At 37.1% G+C, this 24589-nt stretch overlaps 1 protein-coding gene across 2 annotated transcripts in view; it reads left to right on the top strand.

Annotated features, from left to right (window-relative positions):
- The first annotated feature begins 18040 nt into the window (after window positions 1-18040).
- The window catches only part of atp8b3 (ATPase phospholipid transporting 8B3), a 23654-nt gene continuing 17105 nt past the window's right edge, over window positions 18041-24589 (top strand). The window contains exons 1-9 of one of the 2 annotated variants that reach the window (XM_055218332.2): window positions 18041-18351; window positions 18843-18896; window positions 19950-20041; window positions 20151-20264; window positions 23361-23459; window positions 23621-23682; window positions 23774-23846; window positions 23969-24039; window positions 24322-24413. In XM_055218332.2, coding sequence (XP_055074307.2) covers window positions 18872-18896; window positions 19950-20041; window positions 20151-20264; window positions 23361-23459; window positions 23621-23682; window positions 23774-23846; window positions 23969-24039; window positions 24322-24413 — 628 coding nt within the window. In that variant the 5' untranslated portion in view covers window positions 18041-18351; window positions 18843-18871. Of the gene's footprint in view, window positions 18352-18395; window positions 18552-18842; window positions 18897-19949; window positions 20042-20150; window positions 20265-23360; window positions 23460-23620; window positions 23683-23773; window positions 23847-23968; window positions 24040-24321; window positions 24414-24589 lie in introns of those variants that run through there. The other variant, XM_055218333.2, reaches the window with a different exon arrangement.

The following is a 24589-nucleotide window of genomic DNA, read 5'->3' on the forward strand; positions in this document are numbered from 1 at the left end:
AACATCCCAGTGACAACTTCTGTACTTTTTTTCTGAGAGTGCAGGACAGTAAACTGTCACATAATGAATAAATGATTTATTCTCGCAAATAAAGAGTAGCCATATATGCAAGGAATAATTGAAGACGGCCTGTTGAATTATTCAACACTGTGGCTGTGCAATATTTTCAAATAATTCAAAGGAGTCAATTATTCCTCTTATACCACGGTTACCACAAACATTGCTCTGGTGCCTATTTTTAGGACATTTAAAGGTTAGGTGTGTGGTTTACAAAAAAATAATCAACACCCATGGAACATTTCTCAGCCAATCAGAATAAAGCATTCAACAGGCCCGTGGTATAAATCAGTGTTATCATATCTGATTTTTAAGCATTCGCTGTGGGTTAATATTAAATAGTAAATATACATCCCATGCTTTAAATTTCAGCCCTCCCAGTTAGGAGCACTAGGATTTACAAATCATTTTACTTATCTTGACAAGTGATGGGTTGCTGTAACCTATTAAAGTTGAATTTGCTTTATTTATGTCAACTTTATTTTATAAGTTACATCAACTCATCACTAGTCAATACAGTTGAAATGACTTATAAATCCTAGTTGATTAAACTTATATATCTAATGCTGGATACAAGTGTTGTAGTCAAGACCACCTAAACCGAGACCAAGTCATGACCAAGACCGAGACAAGACCAAGACTTTAAAGGGTCGAGACCAAGTCAAGACCAAGACCAGTGCAAGTCACTGCATTAAAACACTTATGATAAAACGTGGAATATGCATATGTTTAGGCACTTCTTGTCTGTGTGTGTGTGTGTGTGTGTGTGTGTGTGTGTGTGTGTGTGTGTGTGTGTGTGTGTGTGTGTGTGTGTGTGTGTGTGTGTGTGTGTGCCATCACAGAAGTTGATAAAATAATCAAAGGCATTGCAGATATGTGGGAATTTATCTTTGTCTATAAGCAAATAAAAGTCAACAAACACTAAGGAGCTGAAATCAACTTAACCATTTATTCTGAACTGTCTTTCCATGGCTTGCCATCCACTTAACACAATGCAGGTGTTTTTAGTAAAAAATTGTCATTGGGAGAAACTTAAACAATGCCAACATCATAGGTCAAACCTGAATAAACTGCATAAAATTAATGATAAAAAATAAATTTGTGATGTGCCATCAGTTGTGGTCTTGACCGGTCTTGAAATAAAATTCTGAGTCTTCTTTGTCTGAGACCGAGACGAGGCCGAGTAAAAATGCAGTCGATTCCAAGACGAGACCAAGACCTTTCAAAACTACAACACTACTGGGTACACGCCAAAAGATAATCGGGCTGATTTTGGGCCGGTTTCCCTCCTTCCGATAATTGTGACTGAAAACTGATTCTTTAGGAAATTTGCTGATGATACGGTCATTGTCACCTTATTGAAAAATGAGGAAACTTCACATGGTTCGGTCATTGATCACTTTGTTACATGGTGTCAGGATGCTTTTCTTGAACTGAATGCCTGCAAGACCAAGGATATGTGTATTGATTTTAGGCGCAATGTCATTAACACTGAAAAAAATAGTATACATGGTCAGGAAATAGAGGTTGTTACAGAGTATAAGTACTTAGGATCCATTATTGATGATAAGCTGTGTTTTGATTCAAACACCAAAATTCTAATGGTTTTATTGGTTTTATTGGGAATTGTATTGGTTCTAATGGAATATGGCCCAAAACACACTACAGTGTATTGTTTTTTGTTGGTCTCTAATGGTATGTATTGGTTCTATCTATTGTTTCTAATGGAATATGGCCCAAAACACACTACAGGGCAGTGTTTTAAAAGGGGACAGAGAATGAAAAACCATTTTTACCTTGTCTTTGTTGAATAATGGTAGTCTACCCACATTCACAAACATACAAAAAGTGCTAAATATGCTAAACATCTCAGTCTCATAGAAATTCCTCTTTTAGAAATGTCAGCCAGAAAACAGTCCAATCTGAAAAACTGATGCTTATGACATCACAGGCATCTCCCTGCCCCTTCACTTTAAAATAATTGGCTACATTTTTTTGAGTGCCAGCAAAGTCAGCCAATTAGTAATGAGATTGCAAGTTAAGCCAGTAGGGGGAGCCAAATAGGTGCAAAACCACTTGTTTAAAATCCCCCACCCTAATAGAGCTATCTGAGAGAGGTTTTTAGGAAGCTTCTAAGGCATTAAAGACCCAAACGAAAAAAATTTGTCTACATGTCACATCACAGAACAAGGATAAATACTCCGTTCAATCATTCTATGTCACATTTAATGGTAAAAGCTAATAGTTCCTATTGGTATTTTAATGGAAACCATTAGAATTTTCTGTAATGTTTTTATTGTTTTTTCAGCAGGGAAGCAGAAAGGTCTGGAGAAACTTTTCCACAAGTAGATGTTAAGAAGGGTTGAATCTATCCTTTTAGATCATTCTCATCCCTTACAGGCTGAATTTCAGATGTTGCCATTGGGATTACGCCTCAAACTACCCAAAGTCAAAACAAATAGATACAAACACTATTTTGTGCCTGCAGCCATTCTGCTTTTTAATTCTATAAAGAGATAACTTAGCGATTTAATATTTATTGATTGTTTATCGTTTTTATCATTTTTAACCACGTTTGTATGTAGGCATTCTTTGTATTGGTTTGTGTATGCATGAAGTGTGCGTGATTGTGTTTTGCCATCTGCTTGCACAGCAAATTGCCCCATTGGGCCCTGCTGAAGAAAACAGCATCAAACCAGGGTGGACCAGCATGGGAATTATGCTGGTCTAGCTGGTGGTCACTAGCATACCAGCACCAAAACACAACATATGCTGGTCTTGCTGGTGTGACCAGCATGGAATGATGGTGTTAATGCTGGTTTGGTGCTGGTTTAGCTGGTGCGAATGCTAGGTTGGCGATTCGCTGGACACGTCCCGAACATGTTTTCGGGTTTGTTCTCCGGAAGTCGCGTTGCTCGACCGCATACGTCATCAAGGTTTAATATTTCGAGTTTAATTTCAGAAAAGCAACCGTTACATTTCAAGGTAAGAATGAAACTACAATGACTGTATGTCTTAAAAGAAATAAATCTTTATTTTCTAATGTATTTTAACTGAAATGTGTGAACCTCGATGGCGTGTGCGGTCGAGCGGCGCGACTTCCGGGGAGCGCACCCGAAAACGACGTGTCCGGCGGAACTGGCACGAATGGCCACCCTAGCTGATGCTGGTTTAGCTGGTGTTCACTAGCAAACCAGCACCAAAACACAACATATGCTGGTTTTGCTGGTATGCTGTTTTTTTCAGCAGGGGGGGACAAATAAAGAACTTTAAACTTGCTGGTTCTACAGATTATCTTATCAGATTTTCCCTTGGTGTTGGGTGTGTGAGTGTCCGAACCTGATCAGAAGAACATCAGAGCCGAACCGAAATGGACCATGTTCCCGCTGTCTGAATGACTTCACCCAAACCCTTTTCGTTTTTTCCTTGTATTTTCTGTGAAAATCATTCAAAACACTATCATTGAAATATGTTGTCCAGCATGCTTATTCTGAAGTCTCGCAAGATTTTATGAGATTTCCTGTGTTCACAGTCGAGACTCTGGTTGAAAATGATTACAGACATTAATATAATTTAAAATTGCACAGTGAGGAGGTAATCATGACATTAGGTCAGTATTTGGAGCAAACACTTTAAAAAAGGCGCTCTCCTTCCAAAAGCTTCATATTTTGTGATTTTTTTTTATCAATGGCTTTTGCAAATATTTTACCAATAAAAAGCACAAAAGTGCTAGTCAACTTGACAACACAGTGTGTAATCATTAAAAAAAATACAGTGTTTCTTGAAAAAGAGTGAATTTGGACAAACAAGCTTTTGGAAGAAACCACGATATGCATTGTCTGATAACATGGAATCAGCAAAAGTTCAAATCAGCAAAACCGCAGATTTATTTTTCCTCAGAAGTGTGACCTGAAAAACTTGTGCTCCATTTAAGAGACCTACTTGACCTGTGCTCTTTTTTAAACTCAGATCTTAAACGTTTTTGCCACCTATTGAACTACACCATGGTCCAAAGACACTATGTTTATGTATAGTATACACACATATACTTCTACTCAATTAGCAAGACAATTTACAAACTCTTGTTTATGACCTTTATCTGCAGTGTGTTCCTTTAATTACAACCACGCCTTGGTTAACCACAACGCTTCCACTGCTATTTGTTTTGCTTGTGAGTGGTTTTACAGATCTGGCCACTGGCGTGCTGAGGGGAACTTTATTTCCTTTGGATCTTATTCCTGTCACGCTCTCAACCAATACTTTCAAAAAGGACATTGAGGTTTTGTTTTCTGTCATATTTTCCATCTATTCTTATGTCTTGTAGGGTTACAGTGATTAAAGCAGTAAAGTGAGTTACAACATATTTTAAATAATGACAAAATGTTTGTTTTAGGTGAAACAACATTTAAACAATGAAGAAGTCAACTACACTTATTTATAACAAAGTAAATTTGACTCTTAATTCTAACCAGCAAATTTTCATGAATCATAAAGTATAACATTTTTCTGGTCAGTGCCATATTGTTGTGTGACCACTTTAAAGGAATAGTCTACTCAATTTCAATATTAAAATATATGTTATTACCTTAACTAAGAATTGTTGATACATCCCTCTATCATCTGTGTGCGTGCACGTAAGCACTGGAGCGCGATGCGACGCTTCGCTAGCATGTAGCTTAGCCCCATTCATTCAATGGTACCATTTAGAGATAAAGTTAGAAGTGACCAAACACATCAACGTTTTTCCTATTTAAGACGAGTAGTTATACGAGCAAGTTTGGTGGTACAAAATAAAACGTAGCGCTTTTCTAAGCGGATTTAAAAAAGGGAACTATATTTTATGGCGTAATAGCACTTTTGGGAGTACTTCGACTCGCCTGAAAAGTCTGCTCCCCTTCTCACTCTCATAATGGGAGAGGGAGGGTGTTACTGCGCCGAGTCGAAGTACTCCCAAAAGTGCTATTACGCCATAAAATATAGTCCCTCTTTTTTTATTTTGTACCACCAAACTTGCTCGTATAACTACTCGTCTTAAATAGGAAAAACGTTGATGTGTTTGGTCACTTCTAACTTTACCTCTAAATGGTACAATTGAATAAATGGGGCTAAGCTAAATGCTATCGAAGCGTCGCAGCGCGCTCCAGCGCTTACGTGCACGCACACAGATGATAGAGGGATGTATCAACAGTTCTTAGTTAAGGTAATAACATATTTTAATATTGAAAATGAGTAGAAAATTCCTTTATAACTGGTGACGTGGATAGCTTTTCCTGCAAGTTAAATGATGTTTATCAACTGTCAATATTAAAAGATTATTTTATTTGTGAAAATAAAGTTGGTATTTGGGCTACATTTAATAAGGCATTAGGGTTGGTTTTGTTTTGCAAATCTGGGGACCCTGTCACAACGATCTGTGAACACTCGAGCTCAAGGTGTCTGTGTGTCCGCATCCATAGACCCCTTCACGGTTCACGTCACAGGCGGTTTCCACTGTCTGGTTCAGAAAAGCCATTACAGCAGATTGAGTTGCGTATTATTCGGTATCGTCAAAAATGCCTACTTACGTCGTGGGCTGTGAAAATCGCACCAGGTCTTCCGTTAAGTTTTCGCTATTTATGCAGAATCTCAAAAACAAAAAAATACAACATCTGTGGCTGCAAGCAATTAACGTGCAGACTGGGACAATGCAAAGATCAAAGAGCCTTGTGTTTGTAGTGCTCACTTCATTTGAGGTAAGTCATCATTTTTCAGCCATGTTAGATTAAATTATAAAGCCTTGATGGTATGAACAGTTTGACCCCATGCCACACACATCCTGAAAAGCCAAAACATTTTAATCGCCCCTGCTGCTGGCTGCAGTATAGACCATTTTGCAAGATGTAAACAACACTGGTCCAGTAGCATACAAGGTGCAGTATGTAATTCTTAAAAGGATCTCTTGACAGAAATGCTAAATAATATATAAAACTATATTATCAGGGGTGTATAAAGACCGTTATTTGTTTATTAACATAGAATGAGGCATTTTTATCTACATACACGAGGATCCCCTTACATCGAAGTCGCCATTTTGGGCCGCCTGTTTCTACAGAAGCTCTTAATGGACAAACATCCGTCGATGACATGTTTGTCCGGTGGCAGCTTCTGTAGCTTCTCTATGTGTTTCAAAAGTGAGAGGTGAGCAGTGCACTGAGCCGTTGGTTGCAATTCCCAACCTTACCACTAGATGCCGCTAAAATGTACACACTGCACCTTTAAAATGCTGCATTTCCTGTTTCAGTTTTTTTGTCATATTTTTCTAATTTACTTTGTAATTTTTTTACATGTCTTGCAAATATTATTAACAAATATTAGCCAATACATTTGCACTTTTGAATAGCTTGAGTACATTTATTAAGGAAGTTTGTAATTGTTTTGTGTTGTTCTTTGTCATATTGTCCTTTAAACCGATCTAAAAATGAGTGCTAACTTAGTAGTACAGTATTTACAGGTGCTGGTCATATAATTAGAATATCATCAAAAAGTTTATTTATTCACAAATTTGATTCAAAAAGTGAAACTTGTATATTATATTCATTCATTACACACAGACCGATATATTTCAAATGTTTATTTCGTTTAATTTTGATAACTATAGCTGACAACTAAGGAAAATCCCAAATTCAGTATCTCAGAAAATTTGAATATTGTGAAAAGGTTCAATAGTGAAAACACCTGGTGCCACACTCTAATCAGCTAATTGACTCAAAACACCTGCAAAAGGCCTTTTAATCGTCTCTCAATCACGGAGAAGACTGTTGGCTTGACTGTTGCCCAAAAGATGAACACTGACAACTTGCACAAGGAGGGTAAGACACAAAAGGTCATTGCAAAATAGGCTGGCTGTTCACAGAGCTCTGTGTCCAAGCACATTAATAGAGGCGAAGGGAAGGAAAAGATGTGGTAGAAAAAAGTATAGTAATAGGGATAACCGCACCCTGGAGAGGATTGTGAAACAAAATCCATTCAAAAATGTGGGGGAGATTCACAAACAGTGGATTGCACCTGGAGTCAGTGCTTCAAAAACCACTATGCACAGACGTATGTCAGACATGGGTTTCAGCTGTCGCATTCCTTGTGTCAAGCCACTCTTGAACAACAGACAGCGTCTCACCTGGGCTAAAGACAAAAAGGACTGGACTGCTGCTGACTGCTGCAAAGTTATGTTCTCTGATGAAAGTACATTTTGCATTTCTTTTGGAAATTAGGATCCCAAAGTCTGGAGGAAGAGAAGAGATGCACACAATCCACATTGCTTGAGGTCCAGTGTGCAGTTTCCACAGTCAGTGATGGTTTGGGGTGGCATGTCATCTGCTGATGTTGGTCCAGTGTGTTTTCCAAGGTCAACGCAGCCTTACACCAGGAAGATTTACAGCACTTCATGCTTCCTGCGTCTGACCAAACTTTAGATGCAGATTTCATTTTCCAACAAGACTTGGCACCTGTGCACAGTGCCAAACCTACCAGTACCTGGTTTAAGGACCACGGTATCCCTGTTCTTAATTGGCCAGCAAACTCGCATGACCTTAACCCCTATAGACAATCTATGGGGTATTGTAAAGAAATAAACATTTGAAATATATCAGTATGTGTGTAATGAATGAATATAATATACAAGCTTCACTTTTTGAATAGAAATGGTGAAATAAATCAACTTTTTGATGATATTCTAATTATATAACCACATCGTGATAAACCACATAAAGAGTTCTTGATTATTTTAACAGAAAAGCACAAATATGACAGCTGACTGATTTATAGTATTTAAGTTTATGATTGCACAATGATAGGATGTGAGCATACCTTTAAAAAGAAATTTTAAACCTTTTGTTCTTCTAGAGGACAGGGATATCATAGTTTTGGCGAACACATCAAATGGTTCACCAGCAACATCAAAGGTAACTAGACTGCACGAATGCCTACTTTGATGAAAATGATTGACGGCCACAAAATTTACATTATTTTCCATTAGATATCACGCACACCTCTAAACAAAAGTTGACTAGACAATGTATTATTTAATAAATACCCATTGAAAGACATTCTCTGCATCACAATTAAAATATATATTGACCCGCAATTTTCTTTGTCTTTGAGCTTATCTCTTTTTAAGAAATGAATCATTGGAGAGATCGTTAATAATTATATGGAGTAGGAAGGGTACCAGAAATGTTTCTCATCATGGCCATTAGAGGGCAGTGTTGTAATGGTAATACCATACATTTCTGATTAACACTTTCAGTACCCTGCTGAAAAAAACAATAAAACCATTACAGAAATTCTAATGGTTTCCATTAAAATACCAATAGGACACATTAGCTTTTACCATTAAAACCACTACACTGTAGTGTGTTTTGGGCTATATTAGAACCAATACATACCATTAGAGACCAACAAAGACCAATACACTGTAGTGTGTTTTGGGAATAAAATTCCCAATAAAACCAATAGAATTTCTGTGATGGTGTCTATTGTGTTTTAGCAGGGTAGTTTGGTCTTATTTTAATATTGATAAACAACTTAAACGGAGGAAAACTTATTTTAAGAATCTCTTTACTTACAGGAACTCTGACCTTTGGGTGACTGACCATATTTTGGGTGACCACTCGCGTAATTCTGAGTCTCATTCACTAATAACTGCATGTATTATTCATATTTTTTACGCCCATTTAAACTTCTCACGAACACTTCCCGCTTAATTCACAACACGTGCGCACGCACATGAACTGGCTTTTAACCTCGTGGCCGCACGTTCTAATGTTGATGGATTAGCGTTCGCGTGCCCCATAGTAATTTGCATAAAACACGCCCAACCAGCTTCATACGGGGGCTTTCCCTGGTCCAGAGAAACGAGAAGTATGTCACTGAAGCAATGAAATAATAAAGGAACTTTCCAGATATTCATTACATTCATTATTGCCAAAGTTCTTCTGCATTTGATCTTTTGCTTTGGGAAGTTTTGCTGTCGGAGGTGGAAGCCAAAAAGGTGAGCTGTGTCTACAAGCTTAACATGTACAGGTATATAATAAAATATAGGATGCTGTAGGTAGGCCGTTAAAGGGGTAGTTCACCCCAAAATGAAGATTTCCCAATTTTTTTAGTCACCCTTAAGTTATCCTAGTCTAGTGTGTGGCTTTCTTCTTTCAGCTAAACACAGCCATAGTTACATTAAAGAGCACCTGTTATGTTGCTGTACACATAAAAACAAAATTTTTTGTTTTGTGTATTTGCTGTAATACTGTGTTTGTGTGGTTTATGGTTCAAAAACACATTATTTTCCACATACTGTGCATTATTGTTGCTCCTCTATGCACTGCCTCCCTAAAGCGCACTGATTTTGTACAAGGCTCATCGATCTAAAAAGCGCTGATTGGCCTGCTTACCAGCAGAGGTGGAAAGTAACGAATTACATTTACTCACGTTACTGTAATTGAGTAGTTTTTTTGTGTATTTTTACTTTTTTGAGTAGTTTTTAAAATCTGTACTTTTACTTTTACTTAAGTATGTTTTATTTAAAGTATTGTACTTCGCTACATTTTAAATCATATCCGTTACTGAGTAAAAAATATTTTAAAAAGCAAGGTGATAAAGACGCGCAACGGATGTAAATGGGCGGGGCCCGCGGGAACGCGCAAAAAGAACCATGGAGACGGACGAGACAGGCGCACGCTAATGCAGACCCGCCTCAGTTCAAATCTTATGAAAGAAACCCCTGGTCATATTTAAGCGACCACTTTCCACTGACGCGAAGCGAGTGTTTCATTTCTATGAAAGGTAGGATTGATGCTCTTAAGTACGAAATTGCACGACGCATTTTTAATACCATGCGCATTATCTTCCGAGGTCTAGCAGCTTTGCGTCAAGTTAAACACAACTTCAAAACGTCCTCAAGAATGCGCAGGTCATTAGACATTGCAGAGAGAGAGCGAGAGAGAGAGAGAGAGAGAGAGAGAGAGAGAGAGAGAGAGAGAGAGAAAGAGAAGAATAAAGGTCTGACATCAGGTACCCAGGTCAGGGAAGTAAGAAGATAATAAACGTGTCAAATGTATATAGACATGGCACTCATCTCATTATATGCTCATTTAAACTATTTATAGTTTAATAAAATAATGTATGTTACCAGCAATACATCAATTACAACCTTACTATAGTGATTGAATTTACAAGCTGCTGACCACCTTCAAAAGTGCATAACTGACATGTAAAAATCATTAAACAATTCCATAAATGTTTCTTACTTTAAAAAAGCTTTTTATTTTATTAACTTTTTGTTATTGCACTTTCATTGTAAAGATGTTCCTACAATTAAACACAACTAGTTTGAGATTTATATTCCCTTGTCGTTTTTGAACTATACTAGAATCCTCCACCTCTTCCCGCTGTAAAAAAAGTAACTTTTACTCTGAGTAAAGTTAAAATGACTTACTTTTTACTTTTACTTGAGTAGATTTTTAAACAAGTAACTTTACTTTTACTTAAGTAAAAAATTATTAAAGTAACTTTACTTTTACTTGAGTACAATATTTTAGTACTTTTTCCACCTCTGGTTTTTTTTTGCAAAATAAATCTCCACAAAACAATTCTGTGTATGTATACTGTGTAATAAGAATATGATGACAGTAAACCAAATGGAATGACATTTTATTAATGGTAACAAGATAGATAGTTGGCATTGATACATTTTCCTTGTACTTAATTATTATAGTAGTGAACTTACTAGTTGAATTTAAACAAATGATTTCACACACATGAAATGAGCAACATCTCTTACATCAATGAGGCCTCTTTGAATGGACAATATAGTTGTAATTGACAGCAGCATTATAAAAACATGTGCAAACTGCTGCTCTGCTCGCACTTTGTCTGCATTTGGCAGAAAATGGGTTATTTTTAAATGAGGATATTCTACCAAGAAAATGTAAAAACTTGTAAAAGCTTTTAGAACCTGGTACAATGAATACATTTTATGGGATAAGTAACATCCCTCGTATCCTGTGAGCATTCTATGAGTCGCTTCAAACCTGATAAATTTTTCATTTTGGTCCATGTGTAATTTGTGTCCCGTACACTCTGCATTACAGTATATCGGGGATTGGGTTAAAGTTATATATATATATATATATATATATATATATATATATATATATATATATATATAACACATAATTTACAACAGTTACTAATTTCACAATAGTTAATGTTACAGAAAACTACAGTATACATTAACAGTGTAAAAATTACTGTAAAATACTACAGCATACCTCAGTTAAGACCACATGGGGCTGTTGCTAATGTAGGGAATAAATCTATAGGGACCCATATATCTCCCAAGACTTTAAGGAGTGTTTCCTACACTGTTTTTTACAGAGACATAGGCCTATCTAAGTAGATCTTTAAACCAAACCACTACATGATGTATGCCAATGGACCAAAAAATTGAATTTCTTATAACCCAACTGGGGGTCAAGGTCTCATTCACTAAGCATGCATATGCACAAATCATGATTTACCAAAAACGTTCACACTAAAATCCATTCTAAATATACGAAAAGGCAAGAACAACAAACCACAAATAATCACATAGGCTATAAACATATTATAATATATAATATAAAAAATATTAAATGTTAGTTGAAGTCCTTGATTTTGATTGGTCAAAAGCAGTGTTTTATTTTTTCCATTGAAAGTATAGTTCCTGACTATGAAGGAATGCTTTTAGTGATTTAACTCCACGAAAGTTGCGTTGATACATTATTTTGCAAACTTCAAAAGCAGTAGGGTTGATATTATTGTTGTATCATTAATTGAAAATTGAAATACTGAAGAGAGTTGTTAGGGACAATATAAAGCAGATCGTATCTTATTACTTACATATATCATTAATATATATTTTATATTACAGTATATTATTTCTACACATATAATAAATATATTATTTGCTTTATTATAGATACAGATGCGCTTTCCTAGTGAAACCATATTGAAGGCTCTTTTCAGTTTTAAAATGGCATTGGATAGTGCCCCATTTTTAAAGGGATAGTTCACATAAAAATTCAAATTTTGTCATCATTTATTCCCCTCATGTTGTCACAAACCTGTATACATTTCTTTCTTCTGATGAACACAAAGGAAGATATTTTTTTGAGAAATGTTTGTAACCAAATTGTTTGTGGACCCCATGTACTTCCATAGTTTTTTTCCCTATATGGAAGTAAATGGGGTCCACAAAAGGTTTGTTTAAAATATTTCTTAAAATATTTTCCTTTGTGTTCATCAGAACAAAGATGTTTAACGCGGGTTTGTGACAACATGAGGGGAATAAATGATGACTTTTTGGTTGAACTATCCCTTTAAAAATGGGGCACTATCCAATGCCATTATATTGTATACTAACTCATATCCAAGTGCAATGCATGTCAGCATTGCACTGAGCTAATCCTTCAAACATGGTAAGGAGCATCACATTTCCGGCTGATGTCAGAGGTATTCAAACCAATCACAACGTACTGGTAAGCAGAGGTGGAAAAAGTAATAAAATATTGTACTCAAGTAAAAGTAAAGTTACTTTAATAATATTTTACTTAAGTAAAAGTAAAGTTACTTGTCTAAAAATCTACTCAAGTAAAAGTAAAAAGTAAGTCATTTTAACTTTACTCAGAGTAAAAGTTACTTTTTTACAGCGGGAAGAGGTGGAGGATTCTAGTATAGTTCAAACACGACAAGGGAATATACATCTCAAACTAGTTGTTTTTAATTGTAGGAACATCTTTACAATTAAAGTGCAATAACAAAATGTTAATAAAATAAAAAGCTTTTTTAAAGTAAGAAACATTTATGGAATTGTTTAATGATTTTTACATGTGAGTTATGCACTTTTGAAGGTGGTCAGCAGCTTGTAAATACAATCACTATAGTAAGGTTGTAATTGATGTATTGCTGGTAACATACATTATTTTATATGAGCATACAATGAGATGAGTGCCATGTCTATATACATTTGACACGTTTATTATCTTCTTACTTCCCTGACCTGGGGACCTGATGACCTTTATTCTTCTCTCTCTCTTTCTCTCTCTCTCTCTCGCGCTGCTCTCTCTCTCTCTCTCTGCAATGTCTAATGACCTGCGCGTTCTCGAGGACGTTTTGAAGTTGTGTTTGACTTGACGCGAAGCTGCTAGACCTCGGAAGATAAAGGCCCGGGTATACTTTTTTTCCGCGTCCGCGTCCGGCTCGCGCGCGCACGCGTCCGCGCAGCTTTCCGAGTATAGTCCCCGCGGCTACACGCGGATGGCCGCGTTCGACACTATACGCAATACAAATGATTTCTTATTCAAATTATTAGTCTAACAGGCTGTCAGGGCAGCACTGATTTGGAGACATTTACAGTAAATTAAAACATTAGGATAGGTGAAGAAAAGTAACTGATCCACAATTGCAAACACAGTTTAGAACAAACAACAAGACAACAAAGAACAGGAATCAAACAAACATGCTCCAGGGCTTTCTGTTCTTGGAAGAAGTAAAAGTTAAAGAAGAAAAACGATAGTGTGTGTGCAAATGCTGTCTATTTCCTTTGTATAATTGTTAATAGTGGAGTGCCCCGTCTAAATATTTTCCCGCGCATGCGCTGTTGTACGCGGACGGTACGCGCACTGTCCGCGCGGTCTCAAATTTTGGGCTGCACGCGGACGGTCCGCGCGGCCGGCCGCGGACCCTCTTGATGACGAAAATGACGTCATGCGGACGGCGCGCATACGCGGACGTCCCTAGTATACTTTCGGCTTAATGCGCATGGTATTAAAAACGCGTCGTGCAATTTCGTACTTAAGAGCATGAATCTTACCTTTCATAGAAATGAAACACTCGTTTCGCGTCAGTGGAAAGTGGTCGCTTAAATATGACCAGGGGTTTCTTTCATAAGATTTGAACGGGTCTGCAATCGAGGCGGGTCTGCATTAGCGCGCGCCTGTCTCGTCCGTCTCCATGCTTCTTTTTGCGCGTTCCCCCGGGCCCCGCCCATATACATCCGTTGCGCGTCTTTATCACCTTGCTTTTTAAAATATTTTTTTACTCAGTAACGGATATGATTTAAAATGTAGCGAAGTACAATACTTTAAATAAAACATACTTAAGTAAAAGTAAAAGTACAGATTTTAAAAACTACTCAAAAAAGTAAAAATACACAAAAAAACTACTCAATTACAGTAACGTGAGTAAATGTAATTCGTTACTTTCCACCTCTGCCCCTCGGGTTAAACTTATCCGTTAAAATGATATTGAGCCTTAAAGACAGGGTGGATGATCTCTGAAAGCCAATGTTGACATTTGAAATCACCTTAACAAACACGCCCCTATCTGGACCTTCTTTTGATAGACCCGCCCCACACATACGCAACCCAGGCAACATAGTCAGTTAGTAGACACGCCCCTTACCGCTGATTGGCTACAAGTGTGTTTTGGTAGTCGGCCCGACTCCCCTTTAAAGTTCTGCATAATTAAGGGCGTAGCCACTTGAATGATGTGTGATCTGCTACTGCTGTCACTACAGCCGAGCTAGGCGGGCGTGGTTTCAGAAACCAGCCACCTCAGCTTCACCCACGTGCTGCATTTTTACTGATTTTTGATTATCCGCAAGTGATGCACGGTGATGCTCTGCCAAAAAAATGCCTCAAAAAAGCTCTTCACAAACCTATAGGTGACGTCACGGACACTATGTCCATATTTACATATTGTTACACTCTATGAACACAATAGGCTAAAAATGGCTTGGTGACAGAAACAACTGCAGAATTTAATCTCTGTGTGCTAGTTCTTTAACCCCATTTACTATTTCGGAAATGCCAGTGACCCTGTGAATGTTAGTAGGAAAATCATCTGTTCGACACTTCAAACACAGTGATGAATTCTGAAGCCACAAAGTAGTGCAGGATCTGCATCCAACCAAGCTTTCACAGCATTGCAAATACAGGATGTTCCATGAATCCTGTCAGTGTGGAAATACATATAACAGGTCTGAAAGCGCAGGACACAACAGATGAACTTGGATGAACTTACTCAGAAAGGTAAAAGAAAGTGCTGTTTATGACTAAATAACCAGTTTTCTATAAGTAAAAGCACCTCTCCCTTTCTTGGACTGTTCTTCAGTCGGTACTAATGATGTCTTCCTGTTTGATGGACCAGGTCAGACAGTTCCTTGATGGCAGTAGTCACTTTAGATACTGTAAACCCTGAGCAGCCAGGACAACCTCCTCGATTTCCAGTCTGCCCTCATCATTTCTGCGTCTATGAAACAGAAACATTTCATATTAAATAATTATTTATTTATTACATTTTAAGCTCACACAGATAACAGGGAATGTATGTGGCGTGGACAAAGCAAATAAAATGTGGAAAAAATGGGTCATTCCTACTATTCGGTGCCATTTCAGGGTAGTAACTTTCCTTTTTTTATATAATTTCAGCTGAAAGAGGGTTTATAAAACAGTAAGAAAACTATATTGGTCCAGCTTAAATCTTCTTTGAATGTATACAATAAAATACATATCAATACAGTACAATCATACTACGTAAAACAGTAACAGGGTGGACGGACAGGACAGTAACAGGAGTGACATTTGATGCTAAACTTGGCCATTAGCCTACTACTCATGTGGTAAACAACAGGCATATTGACCATAGAGTAGGATTTTTAACATGTTTATTAACAATATTTCTCAAAATCACAAAAAATTTGTTTTTTCTATAAATAAGCACAACAGAGGGGACGTTTTATGCTTTACCACATCAGTGAACTATTCCAAATGGTTTATTCCAAATAACAAGCTGATAAAAGAGGAATACCTACCTTGCTTTTTGTAGATGATTTCCATCCAAAATTGTAAGCTTCTACCTGAGAGTCATGTGACTAGAGGAGCAACCAGGGGGCTTGTTTAAAGGGATTTCCATAATAAGAGTAACAGGGGGGACATTCATCTTAGTGACGCAACTCTTAATAATTAAAAATGCATTAATAATTAAAATAACATTTGGTGAGGAATATTATAAATATGACTATACAACAGTTAGGATTATTTTATTTAATAGTTACATTTGTAACTAAAAGTAAGCATACATAACTGGGGACATGGCAGTTCAGCCTACTTGCCCTGAAAAATAATTAATTATTTTAAATTTCATTTAATTCTAGGCAGGGCCGGAGTGGGGCCACTTTTCAGCCCGGGAGTTTCAGGCCCAAGACCGGCCCACTTTTTCCATAGTGTTATTCCAAATCAGCACTTTTTTCAAATTGGATAAATAAAGCAACAGTTCAGCTCTTACTATAGTTTTTATTAATATCATGGTTAAACAAATAAGGTAAAAGTTAAATAATATTTCACTTAAGATGAGAAGTTAACAAAAATATTCCTCTACACTTTGGGTTATTTTTGACCCATAATGGGTAAACATTGGACAGAACACACGCTGGGCCAAAAATAACCCAGCATTGGGTCAATTTTAACCCAGCAGCGTGTTCTGTCCAATATTTACCCATTATGGGTCAAAAATAACCCAGCCCTGTTTAGAGTCTATTCCACAAGGAAAGGTTGATACATTATTAGCATTGCTAATGCTATGACGTCTATGATTAATCAGGTGCAAATAGAAATATAAAACACAGTCCTAATTAAAAAAGAAAACAATTTGACAAAAATATTGAATCCAATATTGGGTAAATATATAGCATAAAAAGTGATTTATAAGCTTTTTTTAGGCTGCTCATTTTTGACTGGGAACACAAAAGGTGTTATATGGTTCTGAACACAACCTGAGGGTTAAATAACTTTAATTCATATTGTTTACTCATTGCCTCCTCGTTTTTAGCGGGGAACTGGCTTATCTGCTGCTCAGAAACTGCTTGCATAATATTTGCAAAGTCTATGAATCGCATGTATACACAAAAGGCTAATATTTTAACTAAAAAAAATGTTGTCTTGTAAATAGTTTGAAAACGGTATTAGCCGAATAATTAAGTTGCTAATGCTAACCATTACTAGGCTTATTTCTCTTTAAGTTACCTGTTGTCACTTTTGTTTGTCCTCTTGAAAATAAATCTGTAAGTTTGGCACATTTGGCAGAGTATCCTCCAACAATAGCTTTTTTCTTCAACCTGTTTTTTTACGCCCTCCTCCTCTCAGACGCGTTTTGTTACGGTAGCGCCGGCCCAGCCTACCGGAGAAAAGTTTTGAAATAGACGTGCTATGGACCGGACCAACTCTATGGGAGGGGAGGGGAAAACTCCTTCACATGGTACAACCCATGCAGAGGCTGCGCGCTGCAGTGTCAATGCTAAACGTGTGAAGTGTCATTTAAGAGAAGACAGACTCACTAACGTGACAAATGTAAAAAAAAAAAAAAAACTTGACCGGCCCAAAAGTGAAGCGGCCCACCGGGAATCCTCCCGGTTCTCCCGATTACCCACTCCGGGCCTGATTCTAGGTACATGTCATTATGTTTTATGGTGGAGGGGAGTTTATCATATAAGACAAGCTTTAAAAATGGTATATTTGCATTTTTATATAAAATATACTATTATGTCACTATGTGAGACAAATATGGCACCGATAGTATGATTCGACAAAAAACAAATTAAGTTAAATAATTTCAATTAGTTTTTATAAATTATGTCAGCATATCACAAGTCAAAAATTAAAATAGTAGGTTAAATTAACTTTCAAAACCAAGTTGTTAGTAGAGCATTGCGTTCGCAACGCAATGAGTTCGACTCCCAGTAAAGTTACATGAATGCACTGAAGTCGCTTCAACGCGTCTACCAAATGCGTAAATGTTTAACGACACGGAGCTATAGATCAGACTTATAGAGCTTTATAGAGATTTTAAATGTTATATTTTCTTAAATATTCGTCCACGTGTTCTTTCATTTCTTTCTCCTTGTGCTGGTACAAAGCTATCGTGTTTCCAGTCCTGCGGAGAACATTTGCACAAACTCCCCAGTCGCTCAATGGGAGAGAGAGAGGAGGAGATACGGAGCGAGAGGGAGGAGATAAAACAACACACAATGAAGATTCAGATGAGTTTAATCTTGTACAGGAATAAACAGAGGAACATGTTAGAGATGACCTGTCAAATATGCTAATATTTGTGCGTTTTATGGCAGTATGAAGATCAGATTGTTGGAGTTGTGATTTAGCTGGATGAGTCGTTGGGGAAAGCGTCTCCTTTGGGATCTGCCATCAACGAGACATAAACAGTAAGCAGGTGAGGTGTTTTGCAGGTGAAACTCCCAAGTGTTCACAATTTAACACTTAGTTTTGTTAATCAGTTGTGGCACTGAGAGTTACAGTACAGTGGACTATTGTGAATGAAACCGAAGCTACTTGCAATGGGATATGTACTGTAGCAATTTGGATGTTCCTGTTTTCAGATCGTGTATGGCTTTGATGCAAATCATTGTTTATGTAAATGCTTTAAATGCAAGTTTATTCTAACATTTGATGTTTTGGAAAATGCAATAAGTTTCCTGGTTTATACACAAAAATGCTTTAGTTTGAATATGAAGTTTAGTTTCGCTTGTAAGATCGTTCTAAGCTGGATGTAGTGCAACTATTTTTTTACAGACAAATGCAGTTAATCTGTTACTTTGTTTTGCAGTTTATTCATGTGACAACTTTTATTTTAGTTGTGTGAGGTGAGAAAGGGATGAATTGATGACTAAACTCTGTTAATGTGTGTTTATCTGTCCTTTTCAGAACAATCTGTCCCTGGGTATTACTTTACCATGGTCCGTAGTAAAACTGAGGGAGGTTTGTATTGCTGTTTCTCCTGTCGGCTCATGACATTCACCTGCCTTTAAATTCAGTATCAGATGTTAGATAATAATGTCTTTGATCAATTCTCATGCTGAACTAAAAATTAAAATCTCATATCTGGGTGATTCTCGCGAAAATTAGACTTATGAGGTGTCGTGAAACATTTTGATAAAAAAGTAAATGCTATCAAAATAAGCAGCATACAGACATCTTTTCATGTACTATTTCGCACATGATTTCAAATGACATCATACAAACCAATTTTGTTTTTTTCCACATTTAAGGGAAAAAAATTCATTACCGCAACATGTCCATGACTGGATTTGGGTTCTTTGACATGGAAATATTTATAATTAAAAAAATCTAAAAAATAAAAAGCTTCAGTGCATGTTATACTATAAACATTGACAGTAAAGAAACAGGTGGTGTTTGGTGATCATTGGTAAATGTAGAGACAATAATAAGGAATATAATTGTGTCCAAAAAAAAAAATTCTCATCCTTCGCAACAATTTTCAATCATTGTTTAAGCACATTGAGCAACATTTTCAAAAAAATAGTTGGAAGGGACATAATTTACTGTGACACTTAAGATGGCTACCAGGTAAGCAGTTCTTATTTTTTCCCTCCAGATAAAAGTTTAATATTTTGTGTCGTCATAGTACCTAGACAACTTTTTAGTTTTCATTACCGAAACATGAGTTTGTAAATGCATATATTTAATGTAATATCATGTTGCAGTAATGATCATTTTTGATAATGATAATCAAAAAAATTTTAATAATTCTAGGAAATATTTTTAAATCCTCTAAAAATAATGGTTATAGTAAGTTCAGACCTTAATCTTATATCTTTTTCACATGCTTGCAGAGATTGGTTTACCAAAACTAAGTTACTGGGTTGATCTCTTTCACATTTTCTAGGTTGATAGAAGCACTGGGGACCCAATTATAGCACTTAAACATGAAAAAAGCCAGATTTTCATGATATGTCTACTTTAATTGAACTTTTTGCATGACAATTTTGTTTGACTTTATCTCCCACTGAGGAGTCAGTTGGGAGGTCCGTGCCAACGACCAACATTTTCACAAGTCATTGCGCCGCAGATCTGTCCTATGTTTGCGCTGGGGGCGGTATGCTGTAAGTTACAATAGTGTTAATTGTTTCAATGTTTAGCTAAATGTTACAATGATCTACAGTATCAGTTTTATTCATTGCTTACCACTTTCCTAATGGTTACTCTTGTTAGGACAATGTGATACGAAGCTACAAGTACACACCGCTCACATTTCTGCCCCTTAACCTGTATGAACAGTTCCAGAGAGCGGCAAACCTTTTCTTCCTGCTTATTGTCATCCTGCAGGTTTGTGGGTTTTATCGTCTGTGGTGGAAAGTTAAATCAGAGCTAAATCATGTTTAAACATCAGGCCTTAGGGGAATATTTGACCAGCACATTTTTCCTATGAAAACTGTGTTAAAGGTGGCCGTTTTGTGGTGAATGATGAAGCATTTGCTCTATTTCAAACATTGAGTCAAAACACCTGCTGTTTGGAAAGGACACAGCATTTACATTAAGAGATTTTTTTAAATGTTGTGACATACCCAACACAGATGCAGAAAAAAGTGTTTTGTTATAGTAAATTAGTCAAACAATGGAAAATTATGAATAATTAACAATCACTAATATGGATGGAAATATGAAATCAAATATAATCTTGATATTTTTAATATTGACTGAGTAAGGTCATGTCAAAGATTGAAATCAATGTAAAAGCAAACGTTGATGCTTCAAATCTCATAATAAGATGAATTTCACAGACACGTTCACATTTTTGGTTCCACCAAAGAAACTTTAAAGGTGCAATGTGTACATTTTAGGTGGATCTATTGATAGAATAATGACAGTACTATCAGTGGTGTATAAAGACATTGCATAATGAACTATTATGTTTTTTTTACTGAGCCATTTTTATCTACATACACTGTGGGAGTGACATAGAAGTCACATGGGCCTCGTACACACTGCAAACTTTCGGGAGTGACAACCGCATTTAAATGCGTATTGTATTAGATGTGCTGTGAGGTACGGTATTACTCCGCGCCGGGAACGTTGTTTCTATTCTTGCAATTGGCAAAGGTGTATTATCGCCACCAACTGGGCTGGAGTGTCTATTATTCAAGCTCTCAACGGAAGAATATACAGGTGTGAGGCGTTTGGAAAAATAGGTCCACAAGTTTACAACAAATGGTAAAACAGCTGTTGGAAAGCATCTTTTGTAGCGATTTTTGTGTGAGCATATCAATGAACACCCCTGACCACTCGGTGAGTTTCACGTCTTTGTAAACAAAAGTTTCATGCATTTTAGGAAGGATTGTTCCTGTGCACCTATTCAGCCATTCTATAGGAGGGAGGTGATAAAATAAACACCAGAAAATTCTTGGGCCAGCATCATATGTCCAAATTTCAGTCAAAACCGTTTTATTTCATCATAAACAATCTGAAAACATGGCTTTAAATGTAAAATACCGAACTTGTCATTTAACCGTTTTTGGCTCATGAAGCGATCAAGTATTTTGGTGTTATTAAAGTGTGAAGATTCCGGTCCAAAAATTTTTATCGTTAAGGTAAAGCATTTGGGTTTATTTCGGCTTATTCTTGGATTTTTCTTGTTTGCAGTTTTTTTTTGTGCAAGATCTGGCAACACAAGTCAGCAAACGCTCGTGCCTCTGTCATTTTCTGCACCGGGCATACAGAAAACCTGTTATATCCATGATGCACATTTAAACACTTTATTAACTACTAGTTATTTAGTTCGATTATGTACACACTATGCAGAGTTTCTGTAAATGCGGTTGTCACTACCTTGGACATTTTGTCCAATGCGTTGTTTCATCACCCCGTTGTCTCAGACGACGACATGTTTGTCCTGGGATGTCTACCGTAGCTTTACTATGCGTTTCGAAAGGGAGGGGTGAGATGTGGACTAAGGACAGCTAGATGACGCTAAAAATCTACACACTGGACCTTTAAAGGTGCAATGTGTACATTTTAGGAGGATCTGTTGACAGAAATGCAATATAATATACATAACTATATTATCAGTGGTGTATAAAGACCTCACACAATGAACCATTATTTTTTTTACATTACATTACAATGAGCCATTTTTATCTACATACACCGCGGGTCCCCTTACATGGAAGTCGCATTTTGTTCCTGCCATGTTTCTACAGTAGCCCTAAATGGACAAAATGCTCTACAGAGCGTTTTTTGCCACTATGTTGTCTCAGATAATGACATGTTTGTTCTGTGACATCTACTGTAGCTTCACTATGCGTTTTGAAAGGGATGGGTGAGATGTGGACTAAGCCCATAGACTGTAAAAAAAGACGGACGACGCCCGTTCGCTCTCTTCCATTGGTGAAAAGTGAAGCCGTCAGTGTCCCGATACGGCGCTGAAATATTGGGTCTTGAGTCTGCGCAGTAGCAATTTCAGGACCAGTCCTGCGCAGTAGCGAGCAGGAAGTAAAGCTGCGAAAGCAAGGCTCCGCCCTCGCAGAATGTGAATATCACAGCTGTCCATCATGAGGTGACACCACTGTTTTATAGCATTAAATTACTTACTAAAAACAAACTAATTTTAAAAACAAAAACTTGAATTTACATCTGCGTGATAAAAACTACAGTAAATGACAGAAACCAGCTTCGGAATAAATATAATTGAAGTGTAATTGAATTGTTTAGTTGGTCTCAAGTCCCATTGAATAACATGGGGAGGCCGGGTTTATGACCTATACTGGGACCTGTCACTGGGGGGCTATCGAGACGAGACGTTTTGGCTTCACTTTCAGGGCTTGTGCGGCATGCTTGACTAAGCCATTGATTGCAATTTATAGTCTCACAGCTAGATGCTGCTAAAAATCTACACACTGGACCTTTAAAGGTGCAATGTGTAAATTTTAGGAGGATCTGTTAACAGAAATGCAATGTAATATACATAACTATATTTTTAGTGGTGTATAAACACTTGCATAATGAACCGTTATGTTTTTATTACCTTAGAATAAGACGTTTTTATCTACATACACCCTGGGCCCCCTTACATGGAAATTGCCATTTTGCCCCGCCATGTTTCTACAGTAGCCCTAAACGGACAAACTGCTCTACACAGCGTTTCATCATTGTTGTCTTAGACGAATACATGTTTGTCCTGTGGCGACTACCGTAGCTTCTCTATGTGCCTCGAAATTCGCAACCTTGCTGCTAGATGCCGCTAAAATCTACACAGTGCACCTTTAAGTCAAAGGTTCTTACTTTTTAATAGTTTGCTAAACCTTTCTCCATTATAAAAACCTTTTTGTTTATGTTAATAGAACCATATCGCTTGACAAAGAACCTACTCCAACTTTATTTTTAGCGTACTTTTATAATATAAGTCCTGTGTTTTTTTATGTGCAGTGCGTTCCTGTGATCGCGACTATCCCATGGTACAGCACAATGCTTCCACTGCTATTTGTTCTGCTTGTTCGTGGATCTAAAGATCTGGCAACCGACTTGGTGAGTGGATTTCAAGAACCAATCTTTTACCCATCACACTGCACAACCAGTGAACCACTCGTGTTGAAAGCTGTAGACCAGCAAAATCACAGTCATCTTTGTTACTTGTTCGATATATTGACATCTATTGTTCACAGCTACCCTATTTTCACATCTCACAGGGTAGACGTCGCAGCGATGCTCAAATTAACAAGAGACCATGTGACGTACTTACTCCAGAGGGGTGAGTAATGCTGTTAGGGCACTGGGGAGAGCTGGATTCAAAGCTATCAACGAATGAAAACAAATACATGATCTCAATGCCTTCTGTACAGATTCAGAACAGTCAGGTGGAAAGATGTATATACTGGTGACATTCTCCGGGTTCATAAAGACCAAGTCATACCTGTACGTGTGTTTGTAGGCACTTGTCAAAATGATATTTGACATTTTATCAGAGATATACTTAACGTTACCACAAGTAAATGTCTGTATGTGTGTTAAGTCTTGTATTGTATTCATTCTTCCAGTCAGATCTTCTCCTCCTGTGCAGCACTGAACCACACAGCCTTTGCTATGTGGAAACCGCAGACATTGACGGGTAACAACTCTCTCCATCTCCATCTGGTCAAACACCAAAACTGACTGACTGGTTTTCCCACAGCAGATAAAAGCTTATGGCAAAATAAATATTGCAGGACATCATATGCAAAGAAATATACAAATTGTCAGCGTGGTATGCAAAAGTGGTTCTTTAAACACGAAAATTGTTGATTCTTGACGCGGGTTATGACATGGAAGTGTATTTAAAATAACCAGACTGTGTATATAAAGATCGAGCACTAAAGATTGTGTTTATTTTACGTTATTCTGATGTTTGCAGGGAAACCAACCTGAAGTTTCGTCAGGCTTTGACTATCACTCATACTGAGCTGAAAGCAGATCAAGCCGAAAAAGATCTTGCAGCTTTTAATGGTATAAAAAAGTTTGAAGCTTTCTATATTGTTTTATATGTACTGTACTATGTTTAATTATTAAAGGTGCAGTGTGGATTTTTAGCGGCATCTAGAGGTGAGATTGTGAATTGCAACCAACAGCTCATCCTCAATACCGAAATACATACAATAGCTGCCACAGGACAAACATGTCAT

The sequence above is a fragment of the Misgurnus anguillicaudatus genome, chromosome 23, assembly GCF_027580225.2.
Source record: "Misgurnus anguillicaudatus chromosome 23, ASM2758022v2, whole genome shotgun sequence".
NCBI classification, from domain to species: domain Eukaryota; kingdom Metazoa; phylum Chordata; class Actinopteri; order Cypriniformes; family Cobitidae; genus Misgurnus; species Misgurnus anguillicaudatus.